The sequence below is a fragment of the Syngnathoides biaculeatus genome, chromosome 2 (genome assembly GCF_019802595.1).
Source record: "Syngnathoides biaculeatus isolate LvHL_M chromosome 2, ASM1980259v1, whole genome shotgun sequence".
Taxonomy (NCBI): Eukaryota; Metazoa; Chordata; class Actinopteri; order Syngnathiformes; family Syngnathidae; genus Syngnathoides; species Syngnathoides biaculeatus.
This window is the reverse complement of record NC_084641.1, coordinates 39,155,909-39,176,297: the sequence shown is the minus strand read 5'-3', so window position 1 is coordinate 39,176,297 and position 20,389 is coordinate 39,155,909. Positions and strand designations below refer to the sequence as shown.

Genomic DNA, 20,389 nt, shown 5'->3' with positions numbered 1-20,389 from the left:
CTGTTTATGGAAAATACAACACCGGCATTCCACCGAAAAGCAATCTGAGAATGAGTGTGAACGAACTGAAATCTAAATTAACCACACAGCAGTCTCTTTTCACACAATATAGTTCAACAGAGAAAGCCGCCACCGGCCGAAGCATCGTTTTCGGGTTCGTCACATCATCGTTAAAAACAGAAGTCCTTCCAAGATGATCTTTTAAAAATAAGGCGGAAATATTATCTTCAATAGAACCTCTGCAGCTGTAAAGGCGTTGTGAAGCCATGGCTGATGTGTGGAAGGACATCGGAGATTGTGAGTGTTTCTCACTGCAGTTTAAAGGAATATAAGAGTTTGAGCTTAAAGTAGTTCATTAGATGTTGCTACATCCTGTGTATGAAAGTGTGAGACTGTAAAGTGCTGAGCGTGTGACTGATGGAACGAAACAGGGTATGTGGTGCAAGAATGGAATGTTTTAGAACAGACGGTGCTAACTGCAAGGAGGATGCGGAGACGACAGGACTCAGAGGCAGTTGGTGGAAAAACTACTGTCAGGAAACCACCACAAGGGGGAGCCAGCACGCGAGTCTGCAGGAGAGGAGTCAGGCCAACATCCGGCGGACCAAAGGAGATCAATGAGAGAGCGCCAAGGATACCTGAAGGAGACACAGAACCAATAGTGAATCAGTAGATTGTACTTTAAAAATTGTTCTGGGAAACTCGGATGTAGAGTAAGTCAGCTGAGTGAACAGAGACGTACAGGGTTGTAATGAGAGGGACCCGAGACCCAGGTGTGTGTTAAAGGAATAAATCCACTCGTGTGTGAAAATGCCAGCTTCCTGATACCTTTCTATTGCAGAACGAGCGTGCGTATTGTTGGATGAGTGGCAGTTGGGTAAGGACACAAATTGGAGTCAGATTACTAACTTAAGTTTATGATGATTTAGAAAAATAAAAATTCCAACAAGTTGGACGAATCCACTAATCTGAGTGGTATAGCCCAGGTGTGCATTTTCATGGGTATGGCGTTTAGTGATCAACGTGAATTTTCTTTGCTCCTTATCCTCACGAGGGTCAAGGGGAGTGCTGGAGCCTATCCCAGCTGTCAACGGGCAGGAGGCAGGGTACACCTTGAACTAGTTGCCAGCCAATCGCAGGGCACATAGAGACAAACAGCCATACTCACAATCACACCTAGAGGCAATTTTAGAGTGTCCAATTAACGTTGCATGGTTTTGGGATGTGGGAGGAAACCGGAGTGCCCGGAGGAAACCCATGCAGGCACAGGGAGAATATGCAAACTTCACACAGGTGGGTCTGGGATTGAACCCGGAACCTCAGAACCGTGAGGCCAACACTTTACCGGCTGATCCAACGTGCTGCCAGATAGTTATAAAAAATGTTTAAAGTTAATTATGATGTGTAATACTGGCTCATGCGGTTATGCAAGGCACACAAACATACATTTACACATAAAGAATCCTCAATATACATTAAAATAAATATGTCTTACATTTTTGTAGTGTGTAGATCTTTATGACTTGGTCATTCTATTTCATCATTGGTCATTCTAAAAAAAAAGTCGACTCTAAAAGTGGGCTGCAACGTATGCTGAGCTGTGTCATGCCTGTGTACCATTCCTCGTTTATATAAAAGCATATTCCACTGCCTTTCATTTTCCATGTTAGCTCAGCGACACGGTCCGCATGATGGAGGTTGAAGCCGGGCAGCGTGATGGCAGCGTCAGGCACTCGTCCACAAAGCCAAGTCTCCGTGAAGCACAGAGCTGCAGAACGTCCAAAGTCTTTCCAGGTCTTAATCAGAAGCTGCAAAGGGCACGGGAGTACTTATCCATATTAAGGAGGGGATGCATCTTCCAGCATGACAATGGCCTGGCCAACTAAGGAGCATTCTTGTAAGAAGCATTTCAGTGTCCTGGAGTGGCTTAGCCAGTCCCCAAACGTCAGTCCAATCTTTGGATGGAATTAAAAACTGATCAATGGAGAGAAGATCTGCATGGAAAGTGGGCCAAAATATCCACTAAGTGGGGAAACCTGGTCAAGAACTACTGGAGACATTTGACCTGATTGTGTCAGGGGCGTGGCACGGTGGATCAGCTGGTAAAGTGTTGGCCTCACAGTTCTGAGGACCAGGGTTCAATCCCGGCCCCGCCTGTGTGGAGTTTGCATGTTCTCCCTGTGCCTGCATGGGTTTCCTCCGGGCACTCCGGTTTCCTCCCACATCCCAAAACCATGCAACATTAATTGGACACTCTAAAATTGCCTCTAGGTGTGATCGTGAGTGTGACTATTTGTCTCCATGTGCCCTGCGATCGGCTGGCAACCAGTTCAGGGTGTACCCCGCCTCCTGCCCATTGACAGCTGGGATAGGCTCCGGCACTCCCCACGACCCTCATGAGGATAAACAGCAAAGAAAATGGATGGATGGATGTGTCAGGGGCATGACCAAGCCACTGCCCTGGGTGGTGCCGCCTGTGGCAGCAGCTCCACAGCTGCGCACCATTAGACGCTAATTAGACCAGGCATTTAAGCCTTGAGTGTGTCACCTTCATTTGCCAGTGTGTTGTCTTTGTGTATGTTGAACACAGCTTCATCGTGCCTGAGTACGGAAGTGTTTTGTAGTGCTTCCCTGCGTTACAATGTTCCTGTGCCACCATAGTCTTGTTACGTTTTTAATGCATGTTCCCAAGTTTTGCCTTGAAGTTATCGGACCTCGCCTTTCATGTTTTTGGACCTTGCCTGTAGCCCCACGTTTTGCGCCTCTGCCTTCTCGAATAGCTTAGCCATATATGACGTCAGCTTGGAATAGGAACTCTCATCATTATGCCTATGAGTCGGAATCCTGCATTTGGGTCCACCTCCTTGCTGCGTGCTCATGACAGATTGATTGGAAGCAAATTTACATTACAAAGTACTGAGTTAAACTTTTTAGACTGTCTGAATATTTATATTCTACAAGAATATATAAGTTCTTTAAAAAACATACAATGTAATTTCCTGGATTATTTTCCACATTTGGTCATTCACAGTTGAAGTGTACAGATGATAAAAATCATAGACGTTTTATTTTTTTTAAATCATACAGATGGGTGTCAAAATACCTATTTTCCATAATGTAAAGTATGTTCAATATGTAATGATCGCAATAGTGCTGTTACAAAGGACCACTCAGGTTCAGATTGAGGGGCGGCATTCCTCCCAAACATGCCTTTCTAGGTCTCACTTTCATTGCCCATGTGGGCTTTGCGGTCCCCCAGCCAAATGAGAGACTCGCTAGTGGTAGTGCTCCTCACAACCCCCTCCAAGGATTCCAAAAAGAGTTGGTACTCTGAACTCGTGTTTGGTGCATAGGCACAAACATCATTCAGAGACTGTGCCCCAACCTGAAGGTGAAAGGAGGCTTCCCTCTTTTGTCTACAAAGGTCAGCGGCATCAAATTCATTTTTATCAAGGGACACATGTATTCGTGATTTCTTTCAAATAGCCATTATGACTTTGAACCCTGGTAAATATATAATGACCTCATATTATATATATAATTATTATTAATACACTACAAATTGATTGGAAACTTGCTTTGGAATCCAAAGCCAGTAAAACGTTGCTCTTTTTAAATTATTAATCCATTTTATTTTAAAAGGGGCATTGGTAACACAAAGTCCTTGTAAAACTGTAATGTTATTGAAAGACAATTTCCACTTTTGGTACTTTAGCAAGAAACATGACGTCGACACATGATTTCTTTTCTTTGGCCAAATTAAAAGATGAGGTCGGCCAGAAGTGATCCCTGGCCCTTGAGTTTGACACCTTTGACATAGCTGAACCCCAACATTTCGGCACCGAGCTGTGGGGGAATAAGTCTGCATACATGTGTTTGGCGCCTCTCAGCACAGAGGCAGCTCTATAAAGTGGAAGGAAGTCCAACTCTTCTCAAGAAGATTGGTACCAGAGCTCAAGCTGTGTGTCAGAGCAAGTCCAAATACACAGTACTGGTTGAAACTCAACCTGGCACACCAGCTCAGGATCTTTTTTGGGCAGAGAGGTGATCTTACCTAGAGTAAGGTTCTGAAACCCTGGGGCACACCATCAAGCCCCACCTCTAGCCCTGGCTGCAGAAGGAAAGGCCCTGTGACCTGTATCCAGGTGAAGGAAAATGTTTTAGAAGCCCAGATAGCAGCACCGAGCACACCACTCCAACTCAGGGTCTGTGTGCTGTCTTTACTCAGATAGCTCACTTTGAATACTTGTTCTCCATTTGGTGTCCAACAAACATGTTACAGAGTGTGAGTTGAGTTTTCTAATGAAGGCTGACAATGCATGTAATTGATTAAAAAAAAAACACACACACAATACACTGAGGAACTTGGAAATGTTACCCTTTTTTATTCAGCAATGACATTATTAACGTAACACTAAAGACAATGATGTAACGCAGTGTCCTCATGGTACTTACCACATCGAACAATGAGAAGCTTCTTCCATTCATTGTCGCTCCCATCAGGTGTCTGACAGAACAGGATATTGTCTCGGTCCAAGACAAAGATGTGGTCCAAGCCGAACTTTGAAACATGCGTGTCACCCCAAAGTTTCTTGTTCTTACATACAGTACTGAGCATCTCACTCCTCTGCTCCACAATCATCCCCCAATTTGCCCCTGAGGACTCAAATAGCAACAAAAAGCAACTGTCTTTGATTTCAATATTCATTGACTGCATGATGGAAGTTATTGTCATTGTATCTACAGTGGACTTCAGAAAGTGAACCTTTCCCGATTAAAATACAGTACAACAGGGGTGCCCAGACTTTTTTTACCCCAAGATCTACTTTTCAGGCAGCCAGGCTCTCGCGAACAACCGACGGGGGTGGGAGGGTGTGGGGGGCTGAATGATAATCCTAATCAGTTTTAAGGTTGTTATGTGTTGCCTCTTATATTTACAATTCAGATTTAGCTTTTTATGCATTGCGTCAGATAAAACCTGAGTGAGGAGAATTCAGATCTGAGCTTAGAAAGCAACATGGACAAACTCCCTGAATAACTCTACTTTAAAGAACACTAAGGTCTATAAGGTCTACTTCAAAGGCTTTTACAGTTAGCCACCTCAGGTGTCCCCAGGGATCCTGGTTATAAATCTGCATTTACTGGTTTATTTATTCAATACCACATAGCTCAGTGGTTAGAGCATTGGTTTGGTAAACCAGGGTCGTGAGTTCGTATCCATCTGGGGGGTCCACTCCCCGAAGTGGGCGGCATCAAGAAGGGCATCTGGCGTAAAAACTGTTCCAAACAAATATGAGTGTTTCGCTGCGGCGACCCCTAACGGGACAAGCTGAAAGAAACTTACCTATTCAATACCTACAGACTTCCTGGGGCCTTAAATACATACAGTGAAAAAATGAGCATTTGAACACCCTGCTATATTGCATGTTCTCCCACTTAGAAATCATGGAGGGGCCTGAAATTTCCATCGTAGCTGCATGTTCACTGTAAGAGAGATAATCGAAAAAGAATAATCCAGAAATCACAATGTATGATTTTTTTAATTTATTTGTGTGATACAGCTGCAAATAAGTATTTGAACACTTGTCTATCAGCTAGAATTCTGACCCTCAAAGACCTGTTAGTCCGCCTTTAAACCTCCACCTCCACTCTATGTATTATTCTGAATCAGATGCACCTGTGTGAGGACGTTAGCTGCATAAAGACACCTGTCCACCCCATACAATCAGTAAGACTAAAACTTGTAACGTAGTCAAGACCAAAGAGCTGTCCAAAGACACCACAGACAAATTTGTCACCCTATGTTCCTGCCTCTTCTGGAAAAAAGGTGTTCACTACTGCCATTTTGTTAGAGTTATTATTCTAGCATGCATTTGTTACTATTTTTCTTGCCCTGAATCATTCTCTTTTTGAGCGGCATCTGTAACCCAGCAGTGCCTGGAAGGCGATTTCCCCCTAGCTGACCAAGTGAATACTCCCGGTCACCATAAATATGCTTGAAATCAAATGCCCTACTATCCTCAAGTATATTTACCAGGACACTAAACTTAAATAAAGTGTTCTTTTCTTAAGAATGTACTTGCGTTGCGATCTGTTCCACCATTGTACCGAATGAACTAGTGACCCTGTGACCTGAGAGAAGCAATAAAGAGAGACAGAACGGAGAGGCTGATTCAGAACAGGGTTGGAGATGTAAGCTGGTCAGCCCATCTTGTTCTCATGAGCCAAAAGAAAGATGTTCTCTTTGTTCCTTTCATTTGGATATTATTCCAGCAGTTCGGTGATGAACCTGACACATTTCCATCTTTTTTTGCAAAGTCCACCACCATCTGTCCCTCAAAGTTCCTTTCCTGGATGCCGTACTTACCCATCACTTCTTCATCATTCAATTTCCTTCACAGACATGTCCATTACAATCTGCACCAATCACAACTCTCTCTGTGTCTGGGATGCTCAGAAGTACTTCCTCTAGTTCCTTCCATAATTTCTCTTTCATCTCTAGGTCACATCCTACCTGTGGGGCATAGCCGCTAATCACATTATACATAGCCCCCTCGATTTCAAGGTTCAGCCTCATCAATTGAACTGTTACTGGTTTCACCTTTGAGACATTCATAGCTAACTCTTCCTTTAAAATAATCTCGACTCAATTTCTCTTCCCATCTACTCCATGGTAAAATAAAACCACGTTCCTAAACTTCTAGCCTTACTACCTGCTCTCTTGGTTACACAATACATCAACCTTTCTGATAATCATGTCAACCAACTCCTGAGCTTTTCCTGTCATAGTGCCAACACTCAAAGTCCCTACACTCAGTTGTAGGCTCTGTGCATTCCTTTTCTTCTTCTGCCAACAAATATGCTTTACTCCTCTTCTTTATCTTCGACTCACAGTAGCTGAATTTCCACAGATGCCCTGTAGGTTAACAGTGCCAGGGGTGGGCGTTGTTAAGACGGGCCATGACGGATCCGGTATGGGATTCTTTAGATGAACGCTAATATTTATTTGGCAAAGTTTTAAGGCGGATGCCCTTCCTGATGCAACTCTGCATTTATCTGTTCTTGGGTCCGGCCTACAGATCGGACTGACTTGTGCCCCTGTTGGGCAGCATTTGTTGACACAGAAGAATGCGTTTAAAAAAAAAAAAAAAAAAGGCCAAAGTTCTACAAGAGAAAAGACCCGAACATAATTAAGCAAAAGAATACAGTCGCAATTAAGTTCACTAAGTGTAAAGTAACATTAAGCTAAGTGGTAAGTAGGTAAGTGAAATGATACAAATTAAGTTCAGCAAAAGAAAAACTGTTGCAATTAAGTTCAGAAATAATGTAAAGAAGAGACTGAGCGAAAGTAACTGAGACACCACCTCTTCCACAAACATCTGCCTTCTCCACCCTCCTCTTCAAGGTAAATACACTTTATAAAAGCAGTTCCCACTGAGTGGGAAATAAATCCACGCTGTCTGCACTAAAGTCAGGCAAGTGTACCGCGACACAATCAGTGACTCATAGGATATTCTTTATGGTTAATTTTATAAAACAGACAACTGGTATTTGTTGTTTGGCCAGGAAGGAACAAAACAGCCCAATTATCTTTGTGTGTACCAAGCTAGGCCAAGATGAAAGAAACATAAAAGATTGCTACATTAATATTGCTATGACAATGAAAAAGATCATCTTGTACAGAACAGAATATTTTCTGTAGCTATTGAATTACCTTTTTTTTTTTTTTTGGAGTACTGAATTTTGTATGGCCTGCCACGTACACAAATGCAGTGATGAACAAATAATACCCTCACAAAATATAAGGTTTACACCACAGCTGCCTAAAGTGAATAGGATTACTTATTAATTACTCATGGTTGATAAAAGTCTGTTAGAACTTTGTCACCAACATGGTATTAACCCACTCTGATATGATACTTTCAGAAAATGATACTCTGGACTTAAAAGTTTCAATTATATTAAACCTGTTGCAAATTTGCAACCCCTGCCCGGAAAAGGTTCATGTTTGGTTGAACAAAAAACAAACAAATACCCCTTTCCATTATCAAAATTTATGGTAGTACATTTTTTAAGGTTAAAAGATTTCTAGATTGTAATGTCAAATTATGCAATGATGTGTATCATTTACTTGCAGTCGTGAACAGAAAAAGTTCTTTCATGTGACCTCTTCCATGTTGCGTCTTGTGTTTCCTAGTTGTTTCTTTGTCCTCGTTCGTTAGATCACAAATCACATGAGATTCTCGATCCGTGGTGAAATATCTACTTTATGGGTGTGGTGTGCTGCGTCGAGAGAATTGGAGAACATCAAAATCCTTGCGTCTACCAGATCTTACTTCAGTCCCAATTATTCCCTGTGGACCTCAGCTAAGATGGACAGGCCCCAATAAAAAAGATTAAACAAAACTAGCAAAAGTGCATCTTACCTTTATCAAAGCGTGCAGAGTACAAGCGAAAACAAAGTGTTTCAACAACTCTGTAAGTCCACAAAAAAAGCAGGGAAAACTTGTTGAACAGGATGACTCAAGTGACCGGACAGCTTTCCTGAAAATATCAGCACCGCAATCCATTAAGAGGACGGTGTGCAGCAGAAATCAATCTACAGTAATTGTAGGCAGCAGTCTAGTGATTAGCACATCTGCCTCACGGGTCTCTGGTTCTGGGTTTGAATCTCAGCTCCTAAGTTCCTACGATTGTATGCTAATTTGTATGCCACAGGCATGATCCTTATGAGGACAAACACTTTACAAACTGGTCAGTTTTATGTGTTTATTGTTCTGAGAAAAACAAAACCATCCAGAAGCCTGGCCCAGAGGGTGGCAGCAATACTCACTGTATTCAGGACCGTTTCCATTCTTAATTTTTACACTGCACACACTTGTAATCATTCTAGGATGCTTGGCCAGTCATTGTGACTACCAGCCAGAACAATGATGCCATCGTGGCACGGGACAATGTTGCAAATCTAGTCATGTCCACACTTAATTAGGTTATTCGTTCCTTCACTTTATTCCCATGCAACCACAACCTCTCAAAGTGTACAAAAATGTATAAAAAGTTCATTCTGATTGGCTCAGACCTTACAATCTATCCAGTGAACTGATACTAGCTTGTCATAACTACTACAACAATATCTCGCATTTGAGTATTGCGTTAATAGTTCTTGCACTTGTTGGATGTACTGTGTCATACAATCAGGCTCAAAAACTAGAAACAGATTCCATATGACCACTTTAGTTCATGTCAGTTAAGTAGAAAGTTGGGTGTTGTGTATCCAAATAAGTGAAAGTCCCCCTGGTAGCGCACATACAGGCGCCTGATATCCCGTTTGGTGATTCCTGAGAAGTAATGCTCAATCTTGGTCTTATTATAACGTGTGATGCCAGGAGGGATGGCCGGGTAGGACACCAAGTGTTCGATGCCTGCTCTCTTTAGGATGTAGGCAGCATCTTGCTCCAACGTCTCGTGGTGTCCTATGACATCGTAGTGGATGTCACATGGCGCACACAACTCTGCATACGTCGTCCAGTGAATGATGTGCCTGCCAAACTGTCGATCCAGGTGCCGGCGGCCCTCAACGTCCCCCAAGTAACGGACAAATTCCTCAAAGTGTAAGCCAGACCCTTCATGGTCACTATCACGATGGCTTCTGCGGTATTTCCGGATGACGGCGGGAGCGATATCATGCCGGTACCAAGGCTCAGAGCGGGGGTTCTTTATAAACTTGTCACTGAAGGCAGATATCAGACGCTCGAATGGTTCTCTCACGATGAAAAACTTAAAATAACTCTTTAACCTGTTGAGCAAAACACAATCAATACTGTGTACACGAGGATTAAACAGAACCCTGAGACTATCACAGAACAGGTGCATTTATACAGAAACTTGATTACACACAGGTGGATTCTATTTATCATCATCAGTCAACAATGGATCATTCAGAGATCCTCACTGAACTTATGGAGTGAGTTTGCTGCACTGAAAGTCAAGGGGCCGAATGATATTGCACGCCCCACTTTTCAGGTTATTTGTTTAAAAAGTTTAAAAACAATAAATTTCATTCCATTTTACGATTGTGTCCCACTTGTTGTTGATTCTTGAAAAAAAAAAAAAAAAAAAAAGGCCAAATGTCAAGTTCAAGGGGGCCGAACACTTTCACAAGGCACTGTAAATACAATCAATAAAAGCAGTTCCTTTCTTTCAATTTTGTTTTGTTTTTATACAATACAATAAAACATTTGTTATTTAAAAATACACTTTTCTTACTTAAAGATGTGGAAAATGAAAAAATCCAGGGGCATGTTGGGAGCTGGAACAAATTAATGTAATTTACATTAATTTCGGCTTTGACATATGAGCAACTTGAGATAAGAGCTCAGTCACGGGACGAATTAAACTTGTATCTCAGTGTACCACTGTATTTGCACTCACAATCACACTTAAGGGTAATTTGGAGTATCCAATTCATGCTTTGGAACGAAACTGGATTGCCTGGAGAAAATCTATGCAGGCACGAGGAGTACATGCATACTCCACACAGGCGGGGCTGGGATTGAACCCGGGTGCTCAGAAATGTGAGGCAATTGCTTTACAGTTGGGCCACCATTGCGCCTTACTCAAGTAACATTTAAGATAAATTGTACTTGTCAGATTAGTTTTAATGAAGCATACTTTTTACTTGAACACAAGTATTTAAAAAGATGACACGCTGTGGTGACCTCTAATGGGACAAGCCGAAAGAAAAAGAATAAGACAAGTATTTATGTTAAATAGAAATGGAGCTGTCACTCATGACAACAATCTACTTGGCACTTGCTACTTTCATTAATAAATAATTGTGATTATTTTTAAACTTTATTGTTCGACTTGGGTGTTGGATGCCGGTGCTCCAATTTACCACAGTCACGTTTTGAATCAACTTCACCCATTAAACGAAAAGAATGTCACATGTGCACAGGCAAAGTCATCTATTGGGCCTTGTAGGGCAGTCAAAGTCAGTTGTGACAGCTACGCACAAACAGAGTTTAACATGCAGCATTATTTTGTCGCTGCCCATTTCAAATTGGAGAAAACACCTTGCGGTAAATTGCAGACGTTTTTGCAGTAAACGGCACCATTAGCACTATTTTATTTTCAAAAGTAACGTGAAACTTGCCGGCTCCATTCATTTTTGAACGTGCCAAGCGAGGCATATATCTTGCATACATTCTGGTTTTCACATCCCATTCCACGTGAAGACACTGTGCAACGGGGATTTTTGAATTGCGAAGAAAATTTGTAATTGTGTAAAAAAATATATATATTTGACCAATCTTCTCATTTTATATTCGGTCAAAATGCACAGACACTTTCCCCTATGGTGGAAATAGATATTCGGGTTTACAAGCCCTGCTGCCGCATTCCCTCGGTTCGACCCATATAAATAGTATGGAAAGCATCAAATGTTTCAAATGAATGCAAAACTATATTTTGGTGCGAGCAGCGTGGGATCGATTCCCGCTTAGTGATGTTGTCGATATCTGACCTGAAACAGACTGGCGATCAGTTCAGGGTGTAGTCCGCCTATCACCCGAAGCTAGCTGGGATAGGCTCCAGCTTTCCCGCAACCCTTGTGAGGATAAGCGGCTTGGATAATTACATGACATAACTTCAGAATCAGAATCAGATTTATTGGCCAAGTAGGTAACAACACACGAGGAATTTGTCATCGGTAGTTGTACATGTTATGTACTATTTGAATATACTTCTCTGCCACTCCAGACTTTCAGATGCTGTAACAAAGCTCCTCTCTGGGTATCCTGTCATAGTCTTTATCTAGATCAAAGACACAATGGCGCTCCTTCTGACCTTTTCTGTAGTTCTTAGTTAATACCAGTGAGGCAAATAATGCATTTGTGTTACTCTTTGTAGGTATGAAAGTATATCCTTGCTTGCAAATATTCACTTCTGTCCTCAGTATTCACTTCTTTCTTGAGTCTGTGCTTCACTACTCTTTCCCTTAACATCATTGTGTTACTCATCAACTTTTTTCTCATTCCCACAGCTGTGCACACTCACATATGTTCTTAGTTGTGGGCATCAGGACATCCCCCAGCCCCATCCCTCAGGCATCTTCTTACCTGCCAGGATTCTGTTGAGCAACCTTTTCAAAAACTCCACAGCCACGTCTCCAAGATGTTTCCATACCTCCACAGGGATGTCTGCCTTTCTATTTTTCATCCTCTTCAGTGCCTTTCTACCTTCCCCCTTACTAACCTCTACAGGATTCAGCGAGGTCCTGAGCCATTACGGAAGGGCCCAGCCAAAGGGAGAGGCATTGGTACCGGCCCATTGACCCCAACACCCAAACCCGCTTCAAACCCCAACCCAGGAAGACCCTTCACCAAACCCAGAGAGCATGGGGGCCCCAACCACACCAAAAGGGACATACACAGGAGCTAGCAGCCACCCAAAAATATAGCCCACATTAAGCACGAGTCACCAAGAAAGGGAAGAGGAAGCTGGTGACCAAAGGAAAGGAGGGGGTCAGACCCCCACCTCTACATGGCCAGACATGTATGTAGCACAATAAAAATCTGCCAGAGAAAAGCATGTTCGGCCAGATAGAGGGCCAGAGTGCCAGAACACCTAGGTGAAGGTCCTCCCCAGCTCGACATTGCCCTTCCCCAACTTACAAGAGTATGATACATTAAAACTGGAGGACTTGCATAGCAGAGAAGGGGGGGAGCGACCAAACTGCAGACCAGCATTGATATGCCAGTACCAGGCCCGGCATCCGGATGAGAGTGGCCCAACCTGATGTGATTCCAACCAAAAATCTATTGAAATACTGTAACTGAAACTCAAGGTTCATAAAAGAAGCCCAGGGAGCCTTCAAGATTTGAACACTGCTTGTGTGGAGGAATGGGTCAAAACCCCGTGTAACAGAAATTGATAAAGTTTTTTTCCTATTGCTTGTCATAAAATTTAAGAATATAAGGAGAGATGTGTGCCTTACACAAGACAAATAGTTTGACTGTAACCATCTAAAGTTCATTGAATCACTCCAGAATTAGACGCAGGCGTCTCATTACAGACTTTTGCTTTTTCCAAATTATTTAGAATTATAAATTATTTACCCAACCAATATATGCTGTGTAGCCTTGGCAGTGCTAATTGGCGTGTGCCAACTTAAAGGTCAAGTGTCATGAAATGGAAGATTCTTAGTATGTTAATAATGAAAAACATCAGCCAATATGGGCTCATGCGTTTTTTTTTCCCACCACAAAACATGATTTTGACGTATAGAGCTTTTTGTAAGTCCCGCCATGAAAATCCTCTCGAGGGATTTGTTTTCGAGAAGAAGGAGGAAGTGAAGGACAGAGGCTCCCCCAAGTGGACTTGTTTGTTTCCATTAGTTTTACCTCTAGGAAGGTAGCTCGTTGTTCCTTCGTGTTAGCCAAAATGTGGGCTCATTGCATTGCTGGACATTGCTTGAACACTCGGGAGAATGGAATTACCCTTCATAAGTTTGAAAGAGACCCGGTTCGTTGTGAAAAATGGATTGCACGGGTGCAGAGGACGAGAGCTTAGTGGGTTCCAAACCACAGGTAGGTGTGTATTCAGCTCCCCAAAAAATAATAGTTTGGGGTGGACCACGTAATCGGTCTCTCATAACGTAACAAAAGATCCGAGTATGAAATATGTCTAAGTGTGCGTCGGACGGTGACGGGCTGCTGCGCCTACGGCGGCGAATCTGAAGAAACCAGCCAACAATATCTCACTCAGCCTCGTGCGCGCAGTAATGGGCCCCGGCTCGATAGTGTTCATGGCGTAGTGCGGTGGCTGTGAACAACCCTCTATCAGCACCACGCCTCGGCTCCATTATATGCCACCGTGGTGCCGAAAATCAGTCACAACGGCTGAGGTGCCGCGTTGGGCGGTCACAGCTTCTGCGAAGGTTGCGTCGCGCTTTGCGGATGGGGGCGGCTATGAAGAACCCAGCCGAGAATGAGTGACTCACCCGCGTGCACACAGTAAAGCGCCCCAGCTGACTGTGTTGTTCATCGTACTGCGGCGTCTATAAATACCCCCATAAGCAGTACGGCTCGGCTCTGTCATAAGCCACACCGGCCGGCTGTGATGAGCCGCGATGGCTCATCCCCGCCGCGGAAGTGGATCGGACAGGGATGCAGTTTGGCCGTGATCGCATATCATATGGCTCGAAAGAATAGTGTAATATTGCCCTGAGGGCTCGAAACAGTAGTGTAATATTGCCCCGGTAACTTCACTCGGTTGTGTGGTGTTGTCCTTTTCAAAAAGAGCTTCCGTGTCAAAGGGACGTGTTCATCTCCCAAGTTAGGGTGCACAAGAGTGTTTTCATTGGCGAATGTCCGGGTGACGTCGCTTACAGAGGATTCAGCCAATATAGCGACCACTTGGATATCGTAGAATGACATTTCTGCAACTTTGCGCATGGATGACGCGCTCTCTGCACACATTTATTTTTTCATATGGACATTGAGGTGAATAATGTTATATGTATTTTTCATTACAATATCTATTTTAGAATGTTTATAGGGATGACACTTGGGCTTTAAAAACTCAAGGAAAGTAAAAGCAAGCATTTTTCTTGAAAATTCAGTACAGCACATACACACCTCCACACGTGTCACTTACGAGCATGGCTGCACTGCAGCAGTGGGTGAGTCTCAGTTACATAGGCGGAAGCAGGTGAGTGTCATTTACACACCAGGACAGGGAGCCTATATTTGTGTGTAAGTGCTCATACATTTTTGAATACCTGATGAATCAGGCGGCAGGATATATCCCACGCTTTACGAGGGTACATTTACACAGCTCCAACATAACGGGATGTAAAACAGATGCGTAACATAAGAACTAATTTGAGTGACAGGCCAAACCCAAGCACTGCATGTTTTTCAGCACTTTCAGCAGCTCCGTCCAGTGTTCTAGAGCTGAGAGACTGCCCTGATTATTCATGATTTTGAAGCCTCATTTTATATTTGCTGTTTGACAGGTAACTTAGACATCACTCACGCTGAAATTGGATTGGCGCAAACAGTCCCTATACACAAAAATAGTTGATAAATAAGCATTAATTGATTAATAAAAGTAGCAAGCGACATTTAGATCATTATAAAAGATTAAAAGTACCATTACTTCTTAGCACTAGAAGCCGTGGAAGTGTTTTTTCTGGTCTTGTCTACTCTGTTGACTTAACCAAGCGGGGCCCATGCGCACAGGCACAACCTCAGGCCCCTGGACTTGCATATTAGTTCACTGTGGAGTACTATTAAGAAATTACTTCTGTGTGGAAGGTGGGGGTGTGGAATGGATGTTGCTGCCAGTGTTCAAGGAGTACGAAAAGGCCTATGACAGCAACAGAGACTCCCCCTGTCCCTACTTCCACGTAAATTGCCTATTTTCAGTTCAAAACATGGCCTGCGATTGGTTGGCAACCAGTTCAGGGAGTACCCTGCCTCCTGCCCATTGATAGCTGGGATAGGCTTCAGCACTCCCATGACCCTTGTGAGGATAAGCGGCTCAGGAAATGGATGAATAGATGGAGTTCAAAACACATATTTTCACAGAAAGACAAGCTATTTGCTTGCATGTTAATGTGTTACCATCCATAAGGTCCACAGGGTGATTTGGTGATGAAGCACTACCTCCATAATGGAAAATGTAATCTAATTTATATGCTTAGGGGTGTGGGGGTTGTATGACTGCACTTTTTATCACTCACCTGTGTGTAATTTCCTGCGGCGTTAATGATGAGAGCCGAGGTAGGCCGTTCTTCTCATGGTCGTGGACCAGGTTCTCTGGGATCTCCTCCACCCCGTTAAAGGCTCCTGTCAACAACGACAACACAAGAAGTCAGCAGATGAGTTGGAGGCGCACGTTAATCAAAGCGTGTACAATGTACCGTTGAGGGTGATGAGGACCTTCTTCCATTGCGTGTTACCCACTTTGGGTGTCTGACAGAATAAAATCTTGTGCTTGTCACAGACAAAAATGCGGTCAAGTACAAACTTGCTGATTGGGATGCGAGTCAAATTCCCGAAGCTGTTGTTGTTGCATACGGCTGAGAGAAGTTGTAGTCTCTTCTCGACAACGGAGTCCCATTCAGCCACAGTGGGGGCAGCTGGAGACTGAACCCGCCACTCCCCCCCATACACATAAAAAAATCAATCATCACGGACAAGTCATGGTTTCCGTTGTTGTGTTCACTACCTGATCCGGTTGCTGTGAAAACAGTCTTTCTGCTGAGGGCAGTGGAAGCTTCGCCGCCGTTTGTCTCGACACAGTCGAACTCTGACCACCGAGCCTCTCGTCATCATATTCTGTAACATAGCCAATGTTTTAAGGGTGGAAAAACACACCATCACAGAGAGGGGGTTTACACAGACCATCGACAGCTCTGTGGCTGATGAACTTGGTGACAAACACGAGAATGAGCAGCACCCAGCCGCAAGCCCCAAGGAACAACCAGTGGTGCCGCATGGCTACATCAGTCGGCGGCCAAGGGACCCACTGGACAGCGGAGGTGGCGTTTGACTGCTACTTCACTTATTCGTGGCTGAAGTGATGACGCCTACTCGGGTGAAAGGCGAAACGTCCATCAGCCTCTGAGTCGATGTCCCGACAATGACAACAGTTAGCACAGCTACTGGCCACCCGTTAGCTCCGGCAGTCATCCGTGGATCGGTCCGGTGGCTGCAGGTCAGTTACCAGAAATTACCCCCATAGCTTTATGTGGATGTTCTGAGATCGAATTTCCTTAGTCCAAGGCGTGGTGACAGCAAACTGACACTTGGCAATGTCAAACTGATTTGAGGGACGATAGCCGACAGTCTGCTAAACAGCACCGACCGGTTTCTCCCAACACCTCATGAAGCAGATGGATGGCTAAATAGTCTGGCAACACTATTGTCGATGTCGCTTTAAGAAAAAGTCACGTGATCTGTCCCGGCCGCGGGTGTAACGACTTCAGCGTCGGAGGATATTGTAGTTTACTAGCAATTGCTACAAGCCATCTTTCACTGCCTATCTACCTAATGACGTATGAAACACTTAAGTGCGGGCTAGTTATGAGGCCACTTGCACTTTTGTGTCGCTATTCCTTGAAGCATGCACAAATGCAGCCCTATGGGGGCACAAACCAGTGCAATCTGTAGGCCGGTCCCAAGCCCGGATAAATGCAGAGGGTTGCGTCAGGAAGGGCATCCGGCGTAAAAACTGTGCCAAACAAATATGAGCGTTCATCTAAAGAATCCCATACCGGATCGGTCGTGGCCCGGGTTAACAACGCCCGCCCCCGGCACTGCTAACCTACAGGGCGTCGGTGGAAATTCAGCTACTGTGGGTCGAAGACAAAGAAGAGGAGGAAACCGGATCCAGCGTCAGAAGAAAAAGAGGAATGCACAGAGCCTACAACTGAGTGTAGGGATTTTGAATGTTGGGACTATGACAGGAAAAGCACAGGAGTTGGTTGACATGATGATTAGGAGAAAGGTTGATATTCTGTGCATCCAAGAGAGCAGGTGGAAAGGTAGTAAGGCTAGAAGTTTGGGAGCAGGGTTTAAATTATTCTACCACGGAGTAGATGGGAAGAGAAATGGAGTAGGGGTTATTTTAAAGGAAGAGCTGGCTAAGAATGTCTTGGAGGTAAAAAGAGTATCAGATCGAGTGATGAGACTAAAATTTGAAATTGAGGGTGTTATGTATAATGTGGTTAGCGGCTATGCACCACAGGTAGGATGTGACCTAGAGTTGAAAGAGAAATTCTGGAAGGAACTAGATGAAGTAGTTCTGAGCATCCCAGACAGCGAGAGAGTTGTGATTGGTGCAGATTGTAATGGACATATTGGTAAAGGAAACAGGGGCGATGAAGAAGTGATGGGTAAGTACGGCATCCAGGAAAGGAACTTTGAAGGGCAGATGGTGGTGGACTTTGCAAAAAGGATGGAGATGGCTGTAGTGAACACTTATTTCCAGAAGAGGGAGGAACATATAGTGACCTACAAGAGCGGAGGTAGAACCACGCAGGTAGATTATATTTTGTGCAGACGATGTAATCTGAAGGAGGTTACTGACTGTAAAGTAGTGGTAGGGGAGAGTGTAGCTCGACAGCATAGGATGGTAGTATGTAGGTTGATTCTGGTGGTGGGTAGGAAGATTAAGAAGACAAAGGTAGAGCAGAGAACCATGTGGTGGAAGCTGAGAAAGGAAGAATGTCGTGCGGCCTTCCGGAAAGAGGTGAGACAGGCTCTCGATGGACAACCGAAGCTCCCGGAAGACTGGACGACGACAGCCAAGGTGATCAGAGAGACAGGCAGGAGAGTACTTGGTGTGTCATCTGGTAGGAAAGGGGAGAAGGAGACTTGGTGGTGGAACCCCAAAATACAGGGAGTCATACAAGGAAAGAGATTAGCGAAGAAGAAGTGGGATACTGAGAGGACTGAGGAGAGGCGAAAGGAGTACATCGAGATGCGACGTAGGGCAAAGGTAGAGGTGGCAAATGCTAAACAAGAGGCATATGAAGACATGTACACCAGGTTGGACACGAAAGAAGGAGAAAAGGATCTCTACAGGTTGGCCAGAGAGAGGGATAGAGATGGGAAGGATGTGCAGCAGGTAAGGGTGATTAAGGATAGAGATGGAAATGTGTTGACTGGTGCCGGTAGTGTACTAAATAGATGGAAAGAATACTTTGAGAAGTTGATGAATGAAGAAAATGAGAGCGAAGGAAGAGTTGAAGAGGCAAGAGTGAAGGACCAGGAAGTGGAAATGATTACTAAGGGGGAAGTCAGAAAGGCACTACAAAGGATGAAAACTGGAAAGGCAGTTGGTCCTGATGACATACCGGAAGAGGTATGGAAGCAATTTGGAGAGATGGCTGTGTAGTTTTTGACCAACTTATTCAACAGAATACTAGCGGGCGAAAAGATGCCTGAAGAATGGAGGAAAAGTGTTCTAGTTCCCATTTTTAAGAACAAAGGGGATGTTCAGAGCTGTGGGAATTATAGACGAATAAAGTTGATGAGCCACACAATGAAGTTATGGGAAAGAGTAGTGGAGGCTAGACTCAGGACAGAAGTAGGTATCTGCGAGCAACAGTATGGTTTCATGCCTAGAAAGAGTACCACAGATGCATTATTTGCCTTGAGGATGCTCGTGGAAAAGTACAGAGAAGGTCAGAAGGAGCTACATTGCGTCTTTGTGGACCTAGAGAAAGCCTATGACAGAGTACCAAGAGAGGAACTGTGGTACTGCATGCGTAAGTCTGGTGTGGCAGAGAAGTATGTTAAAATAGTACAGGACATGTATGATGGCAGCAGAACAATGGTGAGGTGTGCCTTAGGTGTGACAGAGGAATTTAAGGTGGAGGTGGGACTGCATCAGGGATCAGCTCTGAGCCCCTTCCTATTTGCAGTGGTAATGGATAGGCTGACAGATGAGGTTAGACTGGAATCCCCTTGGACCATGATGTTCGGAGATGATATTGTCATATGCAGTGAAAGCAGGGAGCATGCAGAGGAACAATTGGAAAGATGGAGACATGCACTGGAAAGGAGAGGAATGAAGATTAGCCGAAGTAAAACAGAATATATGTGCGTGAATGAGAAAAGTGGAGGGGGAAGAGTGAGGCTACAGGGAGAAGAGATAGCGAGGGTCGACGACTTCAAATACTTGGGGTCAACAATACAGAGCAATGGAGAGTGTGGTCAGGAAGTGAAGAAACGGGTCCAAGCAGGTTGGAACAGCTGGCGAAAGGTGTCTGGTGTGTTATGTGACAGAAGAGTGTCTGCTAGGATGAAGGGCAAAGTTTACAAAACAGTGGTGAGGCCGGCCATGATGTACGGATTAGAGACAGTGGCACTGAAGAAACAACAGGAATCTGAACTGGAGGTAGCAGAAATGAAGATGTTGAGGTTCTCGCTCGGAGTGACCAGGTTGGATAGGATTAGAAATTAGCTCATTAGAGGGACAGCCAAAGCTGGATGTTTTGGAGACAAGATTCGAGAGAGCAGACTTCGATGGTTTGGACATGTTCAGAGGCGAGAGAGTGAGTTTATTGGTAGAAGGATGCTGAGGATGGAGCTCCCAGGCAAAAGAGCGAGAGGAAGACCAAAGAGAAGGTTTATGGATGTGGTGAGGGAAGACATGAGGGCAGTTGGGGTTAGAGAGGAAGATGCAGGAGATAGGCTAAGATGGCAAAAGATGACACGCTGTGGCGACCCCTAACGGGACAAGCCGAAAGGAAAAGAAGATTCCTTGAAGCATGCACTACCTTATACCAACTGCACCCTAAATTTCACTCTTCCAGCCACTGTGAGATTACCACCCGTGCACTAATCATATCTCAAATAATATACAAATGCAC

General features: G+C 44.1%; 1 protein-coding gene across 2 annotated transcripts; it reads right to left on the bottom strand.

The window, feature by feature from the left end:
• Positions 1–8,757: 8,757 nt before the first annotated feature.
• On the bottom strand, positions 8,758–17,268 carry chst10 (carbohydrate sulfotransferase 10). 2 transcript variants are annotated; one of them, XM_061804136.1, is made up of 5 exons: positions 16,413–17,268; positions 16,237–16,346; positions 15,929–16,154; positions 15,749–15,854; positions 8,758–9,796 (listed from the first exon to the last, which is right to left on the bottom strand). In XM_061804136.1, the coding sequence occupies exons 1-5, from the start codon at positions 16,504–16,506 to the stop codon at positions 9,244–9,246; spliced, it is 1,089 nt and encodes a 362-aa protein (XP_061660120.1). In that variant the 5' UTR covers positions 16,507–17,268; the 3' UTR covers positions 8,758–9,243. The 2 variants fall into 2 exon arrangements, with proteins under 2 accessions (XP_061660120.1, XP_061660114.1); XM_061804130.1 differs by having other exon boundaries at positions 8,759–9,796; positions 15,929–16,166; positions 16,413–17,265.
• Between the last annotated feature and the right edge of the window lie 3,121 nt (positions 17,269–20,389).

Excerpts from the sequence above, each read along its gene's own strand:
- chst10 (XM_061804130.1), bottom strand. The coding sequence starts at position 16,506 with ATGCGGCACCACTGGTTGTTCCTTGGGGCTTGCGGCTGGGTGCTGCTC. Across the intron at positions 16,167-16,236 it reads TTTCACAGCAACCGGATCAG|TGGCGGGTTCAGTCTCCAGC; the intron begins GTAGTGAACACA and ends TATGGGGGGGAG. Across the intron at positions 9,797-15,748 it reads CCGCAGGAAATTACACACAG|GTTAAAGAGTTATTTTAAGT; the intron begins GTGAGTGATAAA and ends TTTGCTCAACAG.